We start from the raw sequence: 19,018 nt of genomic DNA on the forward strand, positions 1-19,018 counted from the left end.
CATTGTAATGCAGAACTGACTGTATCTGGGGCAAAAACCAAATGGCCCAGAGCCTAAAATACTCTGGCCCTTCACAAATTGGCTTTGTGATGACCCCTGCGTCATGACCCTTGACTTCTGCCCTGCTTTTTACATCCTGCGCTCTAGAAACAGCTTTTGCCCATGCCACCATCCAACCCAAGAAGCCAAAGCCAGGTTTATTCCAGAATCTTTATTAAGGTAGCGTGATGGTCCTGGGCCACCAGCCTGGACCTTGTGGCCTTAAGAAAGACCTGTGTCAACAGGGCTTGCCTCCCTCTCCAGACGGGGGCTGTCACCTCCAGTTCATTCCTGCTCCATCCCTCACCCCCAGAGGATGGGGCAGAGGGCCAGAGGGAGAGGAGGGCATGGCCCCACCCCAGGCTGTAGCAGCTCCTCGGCCACAAAGATCCTCCAGTAGCAGAAGGGAGGGCTGCAGCAACCACCAGGGTTACTGCTACCTGTGGGGTAGATGGGCCCCACCACACCCTCTTACAGCCATCCTCAAAACAATAAATTAAAACCACCTCTTCCTTCAGCACTGACCCCCCCCTCAATCACACAGGAGAAGCTGAGCGGAAAGCAAAGCGGAAACGAAGGAGGGCTTGGTTGGTCCGGCCCCTCTGACAGAGGCCTGGGCCAGCCCTCTGGGAGCAGCTGTGGGCATGGATCATGCAGGGGCCTCCAAAGTGTGTCAAGAGGAGCTGTCCAGACTATTTCCCCTCACACACGTCTACCAGAATATCTGAGACTTCTCCAGAAAGAACTCTGGAAGGTGCAACACCTTTACAAGGCACTGGGGGCATGTGGGCATCTGAGAACGTGAGAGGCCCAGAGATAGGGGCGCCTCAAAAAGAAATGTTGGTACGCGTATTTTACCTACTTCAATTTCATTCCAACCAGCCTGGCCCACCACCAGCTAGGATCAGGGAAGGGGCAGAGCTGGTCAGATGCGGAGAAAAGGAGGAGCCCAGCCAGCCACCGACACACATGGCTGGCCAGGACCCTTAGTGCACACTGCAGAGATAGGTAGGGGCTGACCCCTTAGGCTTTGCAAGGGGCGAATAGGAAGTAGCCCCCTCGGGCTTCAGATGTAGCGCGGTTCGTTCCTGCAGGCAGGGAGGGGGGGTGGCAGTGTCCCCTCTTCTGCTGCCCATGGCCACTGGAGGGGGCCTCTCCAGGGCTACAGGTGGATAGCTGTGACATCTGTCGGAGTGCTGGTCTGGCTGGGCCCCTGGCTACTGGAGCCCCTGGGGGCTTTGGGTGCTGGACTGGGCGAGGTCTGGGCGGCTTCTCGTAGGCTCTCCCTGAGCGCAGCTTCAATCTGCTCCTGACAGGCCCGTAGGCAGTCCTGCAAACAGGGCAACAGTGAGCTGTGACTGCTGGGTACGATGGCAGAAGGTTGTCTCTTTGGGGACTAAGGGTCCACTTCCCACGGCCCACAGCATTTGGCGGCAGGTGTGGGGGAAGGACACCTTCCAGCACACAGGGAAGTCTGGGGAGGTTAGGCCACAGCCCAGCCCCAGGAATCAGCCTTCAGTTCTAAGAAACTGGCAAGAGGATGTGGCAAGGGGGTGTGAGAGCAGCCCTGCGTGTGACAGCAGATCCTCCACCCCCACTCCTGCACACTATTTGGCAGGAAAAGGGCACCCAGGGACAGTGCCCTTCAACCCACCCAAGGGTGCCTGCTCTTCCCCAGACCAAGGCAGGAGATAAAAGGCCACAGAAGCCCGAAGGGTGGGGCACCTGAAACCAGGAGGGGGACTGGGTTAGGGATGCACACCTCCCTCTGCTGGAGGCCCAGAGAATAGCGCTGCATCAGGAACTGCCCCCTGGCTGCAGGCCTCGGTCCCCCACTCACCACCTCCGTGCCTGTGATCCCTGCCAGCAGCTCCGTAAGCTCATCCCCAGACGTGGAACATGCACCCAGGCCTTGCACTGCAGCCCCAATGCTGCCCGTGGCAATCATGGATGGCGGGTACATGGCGAAGGTGTAATCTTGGAAAGAGGGAGAGGGAAGCATGAGGCAAAGGCTTGGTGATGACTTCCTATGGCTCAGAAAAGCGCCAGGCAGCGTGAATGGAGCTGGAATGGGCCTCTCTTCTTGAGAGCGCCAGGCTGGACAGCAAACTCCCACACTACCATCTGGTCCAGGGTGGTTGGTTAATGAGCCTGACCAGGGACTGGGGAGTGAATGACTTCTCTTCCTGGTGTGGAAAAAAAAACACCAGGGCCAAGAAGACCTTCGTTCTGCTCCCAGCTTCATCACTGAGACCTTGAGCAAGTCACTTCTAAGCCACCTACATGGGATGGTGGGGGGGGGGGTGTCTCTCAAATCCCATACCGCTCTGATTATGTTCTGCTGCCTTCTCTGGGGCCCCCACCTCAGAAAGGATAGGATAATCACAAATTTTGAGAGGAGTATACACCACAACCCAGTTACATGCCACCCTTCCCAGTCTTTGGATTTTCCTCATTTGGCAAAAAAAGAAAGTGTACAGGGCTCTTACCTGTAGCACAGAGGGCCAAAAAGGTCTGGGCATGTTTTTTGACCAAGGCTTGTCGGTCGTGGGGGAGAGAAAGCCGGTGCAGAATCAGGGCCAGGAAATCATGGGCAATCACAGCAGCCAGGTCCCACTTCAGTTTCCCCAGGACCAGCACCTCCCAGTCCTGGAGGTTGGAAAGAGGGTGGAGTCAGTGGCTGAGGAGGGAAGGAGAGGGAGTAAAGCAGAAGTCTGCCAGGGAAGGAAACCCATCAGACTTGAAGGTCAAGACCCCAGTTCTGCTTCTGGGTTTACAGACTGGTGCTGCAGAATGGCAAGTCCTGGGGGAGTTGGCTTTGGGCACCTGCTGCTCGCTTACCAATTACCAGAACTACATGGTCGATATAAATTGTCTCTTTTGATCCTGTTTGGTTATCTTTCAGGGGGGCCAATAATACAGGTCCTCTCCTGACCTCATGCAGGGTTCTGGACACTTCCCCAGCCAAGGCTGAAAGAAGCAAAGCACCAGCGAATACCACCAGCAGCATCATAACTTTGAACCTCCTCTGGAATGAAACAGACTCTCCGAAATCCCAAGGATTTATGAAAGGGAAGACCACCACTGGCCTCTCCTCCAGTTCTGCATCGCAGCCAAGTCCACACCTCTTGAAGACACCAGAATGAACATGAGGCCACGCCTCCTGTGACAGAGCCACTGAACCAACCCTGAGGTTCCTCAAAGGGGAGGTTGCCCAACCCAACCCACATCCCGCTGGTGGGACACTAGGGGTGGGTCTGAGATGTAGCACCCCACTGCACCCCCTTTTCCCTGGAACCACAGTGGCTAGTGCCATTTAAGCCTCAGAAGCCAAGGGGAGGCCAAACCCAACAGGATAGGTCCAGATGATCCCTGAGGGACCAAAACCCCTATCCTTGCCTGCCCTCGCCTACATACCACTGCTAGGTCCTGGCGGAGAGGCTGGGAGCCCCACCCGAATCCACTCATCTGGGGTTCCTAGTCCTGGCCCCATTTCTGAGTTGCACACATGAAGATTTCTTCATTGTTTTATCTCAGGAAGGAACTCATGGGTTTGGCTCCTTACTGAGGCAGAAATGGCAACCCCACCCAATCTCTTCCAGGTCCCCTGTCACAGCTGTCTCGTTCCTGGCCCCCACCTTAGTGTCATCCTCCCAAATCAGCCCCAAGCCTCTCACAGGGCCCTGAAGAAAAAGCCTGGCCCAGAGCCAAAGTTGGGCAGAGAAGCCAGCATTCTACTCATGCTAGTCCCAGTGCTCCAACTTCTAACTCAGAAATGATAGAAAGCACCTAGCCTCTAAGGAACCATCTAGAAGGGGTGAGGCCCTCCCTGTGGGGAGGCAGGGAATCCCATGTGAGAGAAGCCAGCCACCCCACCCTGGATCGGGGCAATTCCTGAAAATCTCCGCCCTCACTTGGTGGACAAAACAGCCCTGGGAGCAATTAGTGGCAATGGTTGGCAGCTTCCACATCTGGAAACTCTGAGGCCCCCTGGGCTAGCCAGAAGACTCTGACCTTCCTCATCTGCTTCAGTGCAGTCTTCCCCCTCCTTCTCTGGGCCTCAACTGAGCCTCTCTGCTGCGCAAGGATTTGGACTGACTGGAGTTCTTTCTGCAGTCGCTTCCAACTCTGACCTTCTAGGAAGGCATCTGTACACTCCTCCCCCAGCTCAGGCAGCAGGAGTGGAGAAGAGTCCTTGTGGCCTATTCTGGAAAACTCCCCTCACATAAAGGAACACACCCTTTGCCAATCTTTTCACAAAAAGGAAGTCCTCTTCTACCCTCCTGCCCAAACCCCTCCAAAAACATCTGGCTCGCCGGCCCTGGAAACCGGCTCCACCTCCAGACTTGCCAAAAACTACCAGATTCATCACAAAAGAGCTGTGAGGCCTCCCAGATTCCCAACTCCGGCCTCCTACTCCCATCTCCGAGAGCGACTTGGCAGGAAGAGGAATCCCGTTCCTCGACAAGCAGCAGTCAGGGCCCCAGTACCCTGGCCTCCCGGCCAGCCAATCACAGCAGCCTCCAGGCTGCCCTCCTCCCTGGGAGATGGGGCCCAGAGACTCCTCTCAGGGTCAGGAGAAGACTTGGCTGGCCGTAGAGCAAGGTGGAGGAAGGTGCCAGCTCACCCATCCTCCTCTCCTGGCTCAATGGGGGAAGGAGAGCCTTGACTCTCCTGCCCTGCCTGGGGAAGAGCCCAGCCCAAGTTCCCAGCAAGAGGCCGAGGGAGCCACTTCCCAAACCACAGGAGTGACAGCAGCTCCCCACAGGGTTATGAAAGACTTCAGGGCGGAGAGGGTGGGCCCGGGGAGGGGGCAGCATTATCACATGGGAAGCAGCTGCAGCTCAGCTCCGGCCTCTGGCTGAGGGGGAAAGGGAGAGGTGACTCCACTGGGTCGGAAGCAGCAGCTTATGCTCCTCAGAATGAGGACAAGGAAAGAGCTGGCTCTTCTGGGATATAAAAGGAAGGAAGCAAGGTGGGATGACAACTCCTCAGCCCTTCCTGAAAGCAATCAGGGCCTGACCATAATCGGCTCTGGGAGGCTTTTCAATCACAAAGTCCACAGTGGGACAAAGACAACCAAGGCAGCCCCTTCCCCCACATAAAGCACATTCCACTCCCCCCACTCCAGTGGTGGTGGGTGGGGGGGTGCAGGCATGTCCTTTTGCTGCCAATAAATAACTCACGGTTGCTGTGTAAACCCAGAGGCAAAGTACTAGTGAGTGGAGACATGCAGTTTGACTTGTTGCTATCTGGGGGAAAGACCAGGAAGGAATGGCACCCCCTGGAGGTCAGGAGAAGGGGATCCGACTGGTGCCGGCAGCTCGAGCCTGGGCTGGGGCTACACTGACGGTCCCACCGCGGTGCCCATCTTTTGACCCCCAAGATAAAATGCCCGCTGCCCTGCCCAGGGGCAGAAAGCCTCTGAGGTCGCCGTGGTTTTCTTTTCCTGCTAAGTGAGGCGGTACTGTGTCGGGGGTGGGGATTTGTAGGCACGCACCCGCAGCTGGCGGGGAGAGACGGAGTGGTCGGTGTAGATGCACAGTTTTTCGATGGTCAGGGGCGTAGTCTCGCGCAGCTTGGAGGCCAGCAGCATGCAGACCGCACCCAGGAGCTGCAACTGCGCCTTTCGGGTGGGGACGCAGGACAGGTAGCGATCCAGGTAGTTCATGGCCAGGGGGAAGACTTCCTCCTCACAGCGCTGCTCCTCACAGACCTAGGGGAGGGCGCACAGTCACTTCTGGGGCGGGGGCCTGGGAAAAGCTGCGGGACTGAAGGATGGGGGCGGGTGGCGTCGAAGGGAAGTGGAATGGGAAGCAAAAAAATGGGGGGGGGGATAAGTGTACCTTCGGTGACAAGGGCTAACATACCGAGGAGGATGCGCCTTCCCCGAGGTGACGCCCCCCACTTCCTCTGAGTTGCCTGCCTCCTCGCCCCATCCCCTGGGGGCTAGGGGGTTACGCCAGAGGCTCCCTTCCTTAAGAAAGATTCCAAACTCAGACTGCCCTCCCCCATGGCGAGAAGGGGGTTGGGTAAACGGAAGAGTCACCCATGGTAGCCAAGATCACTGGGACCTTACCCCCCATTACCACCACCCACTGCACACACCCAAAGGGAAGGGAGGAGACTCCAGCCGCTGCCTCCCGCACTTTTCATTTCCCTGACTGCCGGAACAGCGCGCGCCACCCCCACCGTCTGCCCCGCCAGAACCCCGCGACAGACACAGGAACCGGCTCTGGGGCGGGGGCGGCCAAGCCCAGGGTTTTCCAGGCGCGCTCTCCCGAGAAATCCGGGCGGGGGAGGGAAGCAGGAGACGCCGAGAGAAGCCGAAGGGGAGAGGGTTGCCCTGGTCCCGCTTTCCCGGCCCGAAGAGAGGGTTAGTGAGGGTGCCAAACGACCGGCCGTCAGAGTTAGGGCTGGGGAAGGGAAAGGGACACCATGGAGGCAGTCGGCCCACTAGGGTACCCGAGTGAAAAGCCAGGCCCCGGGGATCTGGGCCACCAAAGCATCTTGCCGATCGTTGTTGGGACCAGGATGTCCCAACAAGTCGGCCCGAGGATGTCTGGAGCCGGGCGGCGGGGGAGGGGAGACCCTTCCGGGCCATACCTCCAGCATCCAGTACGCCAGCATCTTCCGCATGTGCGGCTTGATCTCCCTCTGCACACACTGGAAGTAGGAGGCGCGGGGCACGTAGCGCTCCTCCAGGCGGAGCAAGCTCTGCAGGACACGCTGGTCCCCGAGCAGTCGCGGGTCCGGCCCGGCCCGAGGCGCGTGCCGGGTGCCCTCGCAGCACAGCAGCTCCATATTCGGGCGGCGCACGGGCGGGCGGGAGCTCGGACTCGGGAGCCAGAACGCAGGCGGCGGTCGGGAGAGCGCGGGGCGCCGGTCTGGTGCTGGCGCTGGCACTGCGCGGCCGAGCCCCAGCCCGCCCGCGCCGGCGCGCGCGCCGCTTCCCTGACAGGCGCCCCGCCCCTCGCGACGATGTAGCAACCGTGGAATGCTCGAGCGCCGCAACGCACAAGGGGCGGGGCCGCCGGAGCCCAGGACGGAAAGGGCTGGCTGGCCGCCCCCTCCCCCCGGGCGGCCGCATTGGTCGGCGGGGCGCGGGCCGGCCGGCTTCCGGGCGCTCCCGGCCCTTCTGACCACCCGGTGGAAAGAAGCTCCTTGGAGGTGGGCCTCTTCCCCACCGACCAGCCCTCCCCTTTGGCTTCTCCAACTCGAGCCGCCCAGGAAAGAACTTTTTTCTAAAGGTTATTCATTCATTCGTCAAACCCTGCTTCACCAACCGCCCCCCACCAAAGGCTCTGAGAATGATAATAAGCTAGCCACTTCTTCATGCACACCGGTCTAAGCACTTAACGTGTCGTTACACTTACTAAATACTCGCGCTCTACGAGTCAGGTATGAGACTCATTTCGCAGATGACGAAACAGCAGTACAGTGAGGGTCACAATCATAGAGTCTGTGGCCCAGCTAGGACTGGGAAGCTGAAGTCTGGCTCCAGAATCCATGCTCTGCACCACGGCCACGAGAACTGCAATCCCCAGCCGGGCAAAATTGGCATGGCCCGAGAGCTGCTGAGAAATGGCCCACCTCGGACCTGCTGGGTCCAAATCTGCATTTCAACAAGTTCTCTGGGGCTCCCTGGGCACACCTAAGTATGAGAAGGATGGGTCTAAATCTGCATATTACAGTGATAGAACAGGGCGGAAAGGCCATGGATTCAAGGCCTCACCTTGTCATTCAGTCGGCTGGGTGGCCTTGGACAAGCCTTAGTTGCTGTTTGAGGAAAACATGGGCGGAGAAAGTAGATCCTCTGTGAAGAGAACTCCTGGCTCTAGCTCTGTAAAATCTCTCAGCTCCATTTCTTCTACTTCCCACAGTCTGGGTTACTTCGCAGTTTCCCCAAAGCCGGATTCTATGTGACAAAGGGCCAGACCATAGGCTTCCTGGAAGGCTCCAAATGGGAGAAGGCCTGAGGAGATCCCTGCCTCCCCTGGGATCCTCCCCAGGAAGGAGCCACTAAGTGAGTTGTTAGAGAAATGAGTTAGGAAAAAGGCAAGTTTTACACTAAGCATTTTCTCAATGAATTTTTTTTAAGTTTTTTTGTTGTTGTTGTTGTTTTGTTTTTTTAAGTAATCTCTGTTCCCAACATGGGGCTCAAACTCATGACCCAAAGATGTAGAGCCGCATGCCCTTCTGACTGAACCAGCCTTGCGTCTCTGTTCTTTTAGTGTCATTTTCATATCATAGGAATACTCATTTACAGTATAGAAAACTTAAGACAATATGTATAAGCCACAAAAAAAGGGAAATAACCACCTACAATTTCACCATCCAGAGAAAACCCTTTCTAAAATTGTTCTACGAATAAACATTTTTAGGAATAAGATTGCAAGTTGTTTCATAAGCTTTTTCACTAAAAAAATAATACTGTTAATACGTTTCCCATATCATTAAATAGTCCACATTTTAATGGCTATGTAGTATGCCTTTGGTGAATGTATCAAAATATATTTTACCAAAGCTGTACTGCTGGAAATTTAAGTTGTTTCTACTTCTTCACTATGAGAAACAATACTGTAAAATATTTTTGTCATATCATTGTGCACATTCATGATTATTTCTAAAGTGAATTAATTTCTAAAAGTGGAATTTCTCAATGTAGGGTTATGAAACATTCTAAGGCTTTTGATACAGTTCTTATTACCAAATTTCCCTGATAAGAATCTGAACAGAGGAGCGCCTGGGTGGCTCAGTTGGTTAAGTGTCTGCCTTTGGCTCAGGTCATGATCCCCAGGGTCCTGGGATCACTCTGGGCTCTCTGCTCCTTGGGGAGCCTGCTTCTCCCTCTCCCTCCGCCTGCTGCTCCCTCTGCTTGTGTTCTCTGTCAAATATATAAATACAATCTTTAAAAAAAAAAAAAAAAGCTGAACTAATCTAATGAACAAACAGAAAACTGGAGGGGAAAAAAAAATACTACCAATTGGAGAGATGAAAATAGCAAATACTGTATCAGTAATCATATGTATTTTTAATTCAAGAGCACTTGTATCAACATGTATGTGTGCCATGCACTTTGCCTGATCCTGTGAGTCCTTTCCTTCCCTTGTCTTCAAAAATATAAACATGTGGGGCGCCTGGGTGGCTCAGTGGGTTAAACCTCTGCTTTCAGCTCAGGTCATGATCCCAGGGTCCTGGGATGGAGTCCCGCATCAGGCTCTCTGCTTGGCAGGGAGCCTGCTTCCCTTCCTCTCTCTCCCTGCCTGCCTCTCTGCCTACTTGTGATCTTTGTCTGTCAAATAAATAAATAAATAAAATCTTAAAAAAAAAAAAATACAAACATGCATTTCTTTAGCTAATCATTGCAATGCACTCTTTATGAAAAAAGAACACTAAATTTAAAATTATAAAGATTGGGTATGAAGTTCTGGGGAGGCAAAGATGTGGAAATCTAAGAGGCTTTTAGGGTACAGGAGGACTAAAAAAATGTAGCTTTGGGGGGCTTCTGGGGGGCTCAGTCCATTAAGCATCTGCCTTCAGCTCAGATCATAATCCCAGGGTCCGCTTGGGGCTCTTTGCTCAGCGGGGAGCCTGCTTCTCATTCTCCCTCTGCCTGCTGCTTCCCCTACCTGTGCTTGTGCGCGCGCGCTCTCTCCCTCCCTCTGTCAAATAAATTAATAAAATCTAAAAAAAAATGTAGCTTTTGAAACACAGAACCAAAAACTAGATCTGTCCTGAAGCAAGGTGTTTCTTTACTTTCAGAATTATTGAGTAGGAGTGCTGAGATCAGAAAACCGTTATCTTTGATGAGAAAATAAATCATCATTATTTCATATCTTAAAAATTTTCCAGAATTTTTTTTTAATTTTCCAGACTTCTTGAGCTATAATGACATATACCTAAATCGTAGTAGTTTAAGTTAGACAACATGATTTGATGTATGTATATGTTGCAAAATGACTACCCCAATCAGTTAACAACTATCACCTCAACTAGTTTCTCCTCTTCCGATGAGAACTTTTAAGATCTACTCTCTTAGCGAACTTCAAATATACAATACAGTAGTTAACTATAATCACCATGTTGTGCATTGTATTTCCAGAACTTTTCTACATTATAAATAAAAATTTGTACCTTTTGGGGTGCCTGGGTGGCTCAGAGAAGACTCTGCCTTCAGCTCAGGTCATGATCTCAGGGTCCCGGAATTGAGCCCCGCCTCAGGCTCTCTGCTCAGCGGGGAGCCTGCTTCCTCCTCTCTCTCTGCCTGCCTCTCTGCCTACCTGTGATCTCTCTCTCTCTCGAATAAATAAATAAAATCTTTTGACCACCTTCACCATTTCCCCTACCTGCCACACTTCCCCACCCCCTGCCTCTGACAAGCAACAATCTGTTTTCTGTACCTGAGTTTAGTTTCCTCAGATTCCACGCACAAGTGACATCATATAGTACTTGTCTTTCCTTTTCTGACTTATTTCACTTAATATAATGTCGTCAGGGTCTGTCAATGTTGTCATAAATGGCAAAATTTTTTTCTTTTTTCATGGCTGAATAATCTTTATATATATATGTATATACACATACACATACATATATACATGCCACATTTTTATAGAGAGAAAACTACAGATGAAAAGTGGAATATTAGTAATAATATTTTGACAAGTTATTAGACATTTACATGTCTTATGTAAATGAATTACCTATTTATGTCCTTTGCCCGTTCTTTTTTTTTTTTTAAGATTTTATTTATTTATTTGTCAGAGAGAGAGCAAGCACAGGCAGACAGAGTGGCAGGCAGAGGCAAAGGAAGAAGCAGGATTCCTGCCAAGCAAGGAGCTCTATGCAGGACTCAATCCCAGGATGCCGAGATCACGACCTGAGCAGAAGGCAGCCACCCAGGTGTCCCTCCTTTGCCCATTCTTTTATATTGATTTTTTTCTTATTGACTTATAAGCACTTGTTACATTTGAAGGATATTAGCCCCTTTTCATATTTTTCTTTGTCATATATTTTGTAATTTATTTTTTTTTAAGATTTTATTTATTTATTTGATAGACAGAAATCACAAGTAGGCAGGGAAGCAGGCAGAGAGGGAGGAGAAAGCAGGTTCCCCGATGAGCACAGAGCCCAATGTGGGGCTCGATCCTAGGCTCCTGGGATCATGACCCGAGCTGAAGGCAGAGGCCTTAACCCACTGAGCCACCCAGGCGCCCCTATTTTGTAATTTTTATTTTTAGTTCATTGTTTGCCTTTCACTTTTGATTCATGGGAGATTTCTTCTTTTTTTTTTAAAACATTTTATTTATTTATTTGACAGACAGAGATCACAAGTAGGCAGAGAGGCAGACAGGGACAAAGAGTGGGGAAGCAGGCTCGTCGCTGAGCAGAGAGCCCGATGCGAGACCATCCCAGGACCCCGGGATCATCACCTGAGCTGAAGACAGAGGCCTTAACCCACTGAGCCACCCAGGCACCCCAATGGGAGATTTCTTCTTATTGACAAATTAAAGTTTTTTATTTTACATAGCCTTATCTACTGATATTTTCTGCAATGACTTCTGCCTTTGAATCATGCCTTGTCCACCTTAAAATTTATAAAAGCGCTACAAGAAAATGTGGGAAATATTTATAGATGAATGTTTTTTATCATCTAGGAAACTTGTTGAAAATGCAATTTTCTGACCCCTACTTCAGGGCTTTTCATTCTTCAAGTCTGTCATGAGGCCCCAAAATCTGCATTTTCAGGAGTACATAAACTTGGGTGTTGTTGTTTTTTTTTCAATGTATACATTGTTACCTATCATTATTCATTGTATCATATTAAGTGGGGCTCTAACCTTACTTTTCCCAGATTATCACCCAGAGTTCCCATGGCACTGATTTAACAATCTGTTCTTTCTTTGTCACTTACTTCTCTGCTACAAGCACTCCTTGGCCTGGTTCTTGCACTTCAGACTCTGCCTTATTTTTGTCATTCATGACCAAACACTTTCACTGGGATAAAATGACCCCCACAATTCTTGCAACTTTTGTCTATGGAAATTCACCTGAGGGCCCCTGGGTGGCTCAGTAGGTTAAGTGACTGCTTTGGGCTCAGGTCATGATCCCAGGGTCTTGGGATCTGAATCCCACACTGGGCTCCCCCTGATCTGTGGGGAGCCTGCTTCTCCCTCTCCCTCCGCCTGCCACTCCTCCTGCTTGTGCTCTCTCTGTCAAGTAAATAAAATCTTAAAAACAAAAGAAGAAGCAAAAGAAAGAAATTTACCTGGTCTTTAGCCCAATATTAAGTACAAAAGTACTTAAGAAAAACACCAAAAGCTCATCCAATCTGAAATAACCATGGTCACTTCCAAGAAAAGTGGCCTTCAACAAGAGGTATGTAAGGGCGCCTGGGTGGCTCAGTGGGTTAAGCCACTGCCTTAGGCTCAGGTCATGATCTCAGGGTCCTGGGATCGAGTCCCGCATCAGGCTCTCTGCTCAGCAGGGAGCCTGCTTCCTCCTCTCTCTCTGCCTGCCTCTCTGCCTACTTGTGATCTCTCTCTGTCAAATAAATAAATAAAATATTTAAAACAAAAAACAAGTGGTATGTAAGTCAGCAGGGAAAACTCCAGTTAGACAATGATATGAGGCAGAAGAAACAGAATCTTCTTCTCTACAGACCTCTGAAAACATGGCAAGACCTCTCACTGCCCTCCCCATCTCTTCATTCCCTCTTCCTCCACTGGTTAGCCTGTTAATCTCTCTGCTCTGTTTCCTTCCTTCCTTTTTTAAGATTTGATTTAAATATTTATTTATTTGACAGACAGACTCCTTGCTGAGCAGGGTGCCCGATGTAGGGCTCGATCCCAGAACCCTGAGACCATGACCTGAGCCAAAGTCAGATGCTTAACTGAATGAGCCACACCCAGGTGCCTCTGCCCCATTTCTTTATTCATCCTTGGACTCAGATCCAATCTCCTCCTCCACAAAGCCTCCCTAGGATAATCCAACTACAGGAACCAATCCTCTGACCTCCAGACTCCTGCAGATAGAACTATCCATCCTCTACCTCTAGCTGGCTGGCTCTGGCCCTGCTCTCTTTCCCTATTCAGAGTGTAGTTCCTAGAAAGGGGAGGAGAATCCATATGTATTGAGAGCCAACTATATGCCAGGCACGGGGCCAGGGTGTTTATGATGCGTGGTCTCACCCTTTAAGAATGGTTTTTGGATGGGAAAACTGAGGTACTGTGGAGTTAAATAACATACAGAAGGTCTACTTAGCTCTTCCCAAACTGCACCCTTTTCAATGCTGGACTGCCTCTTCTCAAGGAAGGGACTGTGTCCTATATGCTTGGGTCTCCTCTGCAAGACCCAGCACTGTGTTGGGACCACCAGCAAGAATATCAATCCTTTATGGGGGGCTCCCTCTGTCCCAGGCACCGTGTGTACCTGATAGGTATTGAATTGTCTCATTTTCACATCAACTGTATGAGAAGTATACTATTATTTCACCCTATTCTACACAAAAGGAAATGAAGACTCAGAGTAACTAACTAATTTGCCCAAGGTCACACAGGAAGTCGGAGGTAGTAGCAGGATTCAACCCGGGCAATCTGGCTGCAAAATTCCTGCTCTTAAACTAATTCATTCTTCTGCCTCTTCTGCTTGTTCCATGAATGGGTGTTGATTTATTAGTTGTTGATTTATTGAGGAAAAGGCACACAAGAGACCGCCCCATCCTGGAAGGTAGGGTGGGAACTTGTGCCCTGGGAAAGGGAACTCCTGGTGAGCAGAGCGTTATGAGGGACTCTGCCTCACCCCAGGCTGGGACTGCTGTGCCCAGGGCTGAGTCATCTGAACCTCCAGGGCCAAAGAGCCAGTCAACAACCAGCCGGCTGTCCTCAAAGGAGGCAGGTGAGCTCAATGCTGCCCGGGGTCAGGCAGAGCGGCTCCTGGATGTTGGCTGATCTGCCTACGGGGACTTCACCAATCAGCTCTCCCTCAAAGGAATAGGGGCTCCCCTCGGTTTTTGTAAGAACAACAACAACAACAAAACAAAACACAAAAAACAAAACGACAAAGCAATGAATGACAGGGCCAATATGGGAGGAGTTTCTAACCAGGTGCACTCAATTAGAAAAAGTTGCTCAAGGAAATGGCAAGTTTGAGGAGGGGTGGGAATGGAATGCCACAGGCCAGATGAAAAGCCCCAAGAAGGAAGCATTACAATGCTTTCTCCCTCCTCTTCTTCCTTCTCCCACTCCTCCTCCTCCTCTGCCATTGAAATGTCCCCATCTGGGAACTGAGGGGGTAAAGAAAGTGATGAGGGAGGTTCTGCTCCCTGGCTTTCCCCTCACTCCGACCCCACCCTCTCCCCCCTCACTTCCTGCCTGACTCCCAGTCTCCATTCGGTGGCTCAATTACCTTCAAATCCCATTGAGAGGACAGGTAGAGGCAAGGCAGCCCTGGGGTGGGGAAAGGCTCTGGAGTCAGGCTCCTGGAGGCTAAAACCTGGCTCCGGGCCTTATGACTCTGAGGGAGTTACTGGAACCTCTCGGGCTGTTTCTTCTTTTGTCCAATAAGGACAATGCTCGTAGCCCATGGTGAGGTCCTGAGGCCTAAACAGGCAGAAAACATCTCACCCTGGCTTATAGCACATGGCAAACCCTCAAAGGTGGTAGTTTCTGAGGGCACCTGGGTGGCGCCTGAGTGGAATAGCCTGGGTGGCTCAGTTGGTTATTCGTTTGCCTTTGGCTCGGGTCATGATCCCAGGCTCCTGGGATCGAGACCCACATCACACTGGGCTCCCTGCTCGGCGGGGAGCCTCCTTCTCCCTTTCCTTCTGCCCCTCTCCCTACTAATGCTCTCTCTAATAAATGAACAAAATCTTTAAAGAAAAAAAAAGAGGGGGCGCCTGGGTGGCCCAGGGGGTTAAAGCCTCTGCCTCCCTGCTCAAGCAGGGAGCCTGCTTCCCCCTCTCTCTCTGCCTGCCTCTCCGCCTACTTGTGATCTCTCTGTCAAATAAATAAATAAAATCGTTTTTTTTTTTAAAGGGCAGTTTTATTATTTATTTATTTATTTATTTATTATTTTATTATTATTTCATTATTATTTATTTATTATTATTAAAAAGGCAATTATTATTGCCTCTCTCGAGGAGTACACTTTCTGCTATGGACATGCACCCAGAACCCCTCAGAGAAAAGCAAAAGTCTGAGCAGCAGAAACCCCCTTCCTGGGCAGGCAGCTCCAGGAAAGCTCATGATGTGAAGTGCGTGGTCAGCGGGGAGTGGTGAACACAGGGCCCCGCACTCCCCATCCCTGGCTGTGTGCCTATGGCAAGTTATACCAGCTGTCTGTGCCTCAGTTTCCTTTTCTGAAAATGAGGATAAAAGTACCTCCCCTAGGGGCGCCTGGGTGGCTCGGTGGGTTGAGCCCTTGCCTTCGGCTCAGGTTGTGATCCCAGAGTGCTGGGATCGAGCCCCGCATCGGGCTCTCTGCTCAGCAGGGAGCCTGCTTCCTCCTCTCTCTCTGCCTGCCTCTCTGCCTGCTTGTCATCTCTCTCTCTGTCAAATAAATAAATAAATAATATTAAAAAAAAAAAAAGTACCTCCCCTATAGAGTGGTTGTGAGGCTGAAACGGGCTCTTTCGTGTAAAATACACGGAACCATGCCTGGCATATGGGAAACCATAAAAAAATAAAGTCAGTGTGACTGTGGTAGTTAAAGACACAAACTTCTTCATACGTGTGGACTATTTATGATAATAAATGTAATATAAAAGACATGGAGGCTTCTGCAAAATAAATACACCAGGGATTAATCTTGCGGTAGCAAAGGTGTGGCAAATTCTTTGCCTCAGAGAGGGTGAAGAAGACAATATTCCAGCCAATGAAACAATCGAGTACACTTCCTCTCCTTCTGAGAGGAAGGGGAGGGAAAAAATAAAAATAAAATAAACATTGTCTGATATACCACTCTTGGATTTCCTCATTTTCTGAGAACTGACGGAAACTATATGTGAATCCTGTTTTCCCCCCAACTTTCTACGTTGAAATATTTCAAACCTCAAGAAAAGCTGCGAGAATAATAACACCCTTTATCTAAACCTATGTGTGTTTGGTTGAACCGTTTGAGACCTAATGACAAACATCACCCCCCCCATCCCTACATATTCCGGCCTGTGTCTCCTAAGAATGCAGCAGTCTCCCACATAACCCCAAACAATGATGACAATTAGAAAATTCACACTAAGACAATACCATAAACAATCTGTAGACAAAGATCCCCAGTTGTTCCACCAATATCCTTTTGTAGTTTTTTTCCTTCTCAACCCAAGATCCCATCAAGGCTCATGCGTGCATTGTTACCCTAACTCTTTAATCTCTTTTATTCTACAACCGTCCCTCACCCTTGTCTTTGATAACACTAATATTTTCGAAAGCCAACTGTTTTATACAATGTGCTCTGATACAGATTTGTCTGATTGTTTCCCCCTGATTATGTAAAGAGTAAATAAATATTCTTGGGAGAGATACTACACAAGTAGTGTTGTTGTATATTTTAGGGCCACCGGGATGGCTCAACCAGTTAAGCATCTGAGTCTTTTTTTTTTTAAGATTTTATTTGTTTGTCAGAGAGACAGAGAGAGCACAAGCAGGGGGAGTGGCATAGGGAGAGGAGGAAGCAGGCTCCCTGCTTAGCAGAGAGCCTGATGCAGAACTCCATCCCAGGACCCTGGGATCATGACCTGAGCCGAAAGCAGATGTTTAACCAACCAAGCCACCCAGGCACCCCTAAGCATCTGAGTCAACCTTAGGGTTGTGAGTTCAAGCTCTGTGATGGACTCCAAGCTGGGTGTGGTGCCTACTTAAAAATAAGTAAATAAGTGTATATTGTGCAGTGGAAAAATTAAGCATTAAGCCAAACTGAACATAACTTTGTTTTTTGTTCAAGGATTCAGGAGACACTTCAGGACACACAGTATTTCAAGCCATACTTTCGAGCACCTGTTGTAAAATATCTCAAATCAGTTATCTTCAGAGGTATCTCTCCATTTCTCAGTAAAAACAGCATATCATTCCTGTACAGGATATTTAATTTATAAACAATTTCGTACCTGCTAGTCTACGATATCATGCATGCTAGAGAATATATTAAGAAATTTTAAAGGGTAGGGGCATCTGTGTGGCTCAGTGGGTTAAAGCCTCTGCCTTCGGCTCAGGTCATGATTCCAGGGTCCTGGGATCAAGCCCCGCATCTGGAAGACTGCTTCCTCCTCTCTCTCTCTCTCTCTGCCTGCCTCTCTGCCTACTTGTGATCTCTGTCAAATAAATAAATAAAATCTTAAAAAAAAAAAAAAAAGAAAAAGAAAAAAGAAAAGAAATTTTTAAAAGTAAGACAAAAATACATAGAACAGAATTTTTCACATTTTCTTCCCACTCCACAACAGAAAGTCTTACACCTAGAGTTCACCATTATTTGCCTAACCAGCTCCAGAGACAGGTCTCACTAGGGATCAGGAAACTCCCAAGGCACCTGGCTGGCTCAGAGGGTAGAATATGTGACTCTCGATCTCGGGATTCTGAGTTTGAGCCCTGCATTGGGTGTAAGAGATTGCTTAAAAGTAAAATATTAAGGGGGCACCTGGGTGGTTCAGTGGGCTAAAGCCTCTGCCTTTGGCTCAGGTCGTGATCCCAGGGTCCTGGGATCCAGCCCTGCATCTGGCTCTCTGCTCAGCAGGGAGCCTGCTTCCCTCCTCTCTCTCTGCCTGCCTCTCTGCCTGCTTGTGATCTCTGTCTGTCAAATAAAGAAATAAAATATTAAAAAAAAATTTTTTTAAAGTAAAATAGTAGGAAAAAAAGAAAAACTCTTTTCCACTGGTGAGCCTTAAAAATCTCAACACAGGGGCTCCCAGCTTGCTCAGTTAAATGTGCAACTCTTGATTTCAGGCTTGTAAGTTCGAGCCCCATGTTGGGCATAGAGATTACTTAAAAAAAACAAAAACAAAAACAAAAACAAAAAACAAAATAAAACAAAACCTTAAAAAAAACATCTCGGGGCACCTAGGTGGCTCAGTGGGTTAAGCCTCTGCCTTCGGCTCAGGTCATGACCACAGGGTCCTGGGATCGAGCCCCACATCAGGCTCTGCTCAGTGGGGAGCCTGCTTCCCCCCTCTCTCTGCCTGCCTCTCTGCTTACTTACTCTCTGTCAAATGAATAAATAAAATCTTAAAAAAAAAAAAATCTCAACACCATCAACACAGCCCTTGCAGGTAGCACTACCAAATCGGAGAAATCAGAGCTGGCATGGGAACTGACCTGTTTTCTGTTTCTGTTTCACATAGGAGGTTGCCTTCTTGGCTGTTCCATGGAGATTCAATAGACACTTTTATTTATTTATTTTTTAAGATTTTATTTATTTATTTGAGAAAGAGAGAGAGAATGTGGAGGGGGGTAGAGGGAGAAGCAGACTCGCCACTGAGCAGGAAGCCAGACTCGAGGCTCTACCCCAGGACACTGGGATCATGACCTGAGCCAAAAGCAGACACTTAACCAACTGAGCCACCCAGGCTCCCCTAATAGGCACCTTTAAATTCAACTTCTCCAAAACTGAGATCCTCATCTTTCTCCTGTTCCAAACCTGCTTCTCCCACAGGCTTCCTCACATCACCAGAAGGCAACTCCATCCTTCCAAAACAGAGCCAACACCCTTGGTGTCATTCCTGACTCCTCTTTCAAATCTCACATCCATCCATCAGCAGAGCAGAGATGCTCTACTTTTGAAATATCTCCAGAATCCACCCTTTTCCTTCCTCTGCCTTTGCTACTTACTTCCCTGGTCCAAATTCAATCCTTCCTTCTCCTTGGCGGTCTCCCACATCCACCCTGTTACCCATTTCTGGTTGATTCTATGCCCCAAACACATCTCCAGTCCTCCCCTTTCCTCTATTCACCTGCCACCACCTTGGCATAGTTGGATCACCTGGCTCACAGCT

The 19,018-nt window shown here is 49.7% G+C and overlaps 2 protein-coding genes across 4 annotated transcripts in view; both read right to left on the bottom strand.

Moving 5' to 3' along the window:
* Positions 1-19,018, bottom strand: part of MED20 (mediator complex subunit 20) — a 154,089-nt gene that overhangs the window by 59,092 nt on the left and 75,979 nt on the right. The window lies entirely within an intron of this gene.
* The window catches only part of CCND3 (cyclin D3), a 94,835-nt gene continuing 76,015 nt past the window's right edge, over positions 199-19,018 (bottom strand). Inside the window, exons 1-5 of one of the 3 annotated variants that reach the window (XM_032339943.1) lie at positions 6,646-7,403; positions 5,540-5,755; positions 2,529-2,688; positions 1,880-2,016; positions 199-1,369 (exon numbers count right to left, since the gene is read on the bottom strand). In XM_032339943.1, the coding sequence (XP_032195834.1) occupies positions 1,202-1,369; positions 1,880-2,016; positions 2,529-2,688; positions 5,540-5,755; positions 6,646-6,843 (879 nt within the window). In that variant the 5' untranslated portion in view covers positions 6,844-7,403 and the 3' untranslated portion in view covers positions 199-1,201. Of the gene's footprint in view, positions 1,370-1,879; positions 2,017-2,528; positions 2,689-5,539; positions 5,756-5,909; positions 6,017-6,645; positions 7,404-19,018 lie in introns of those variants that run through there. The other 2 variants (XM_032339944.1, XM_032339945.1) reach the window with 2 other exon arrangements.

This window comes from Mustela erminea, chromosome 4, assembly GCF_009829155.1.
Source record: "Mustela erminea isolate mMusErm1 chromosome 4, mMusErm1.Pri, whole genome shotgun sequence".
NCBI lineage: Eukaryota > Metazoa > Chordata > Mammalia > Carnivora > Mustelidae > Mustela > Mustela erminea.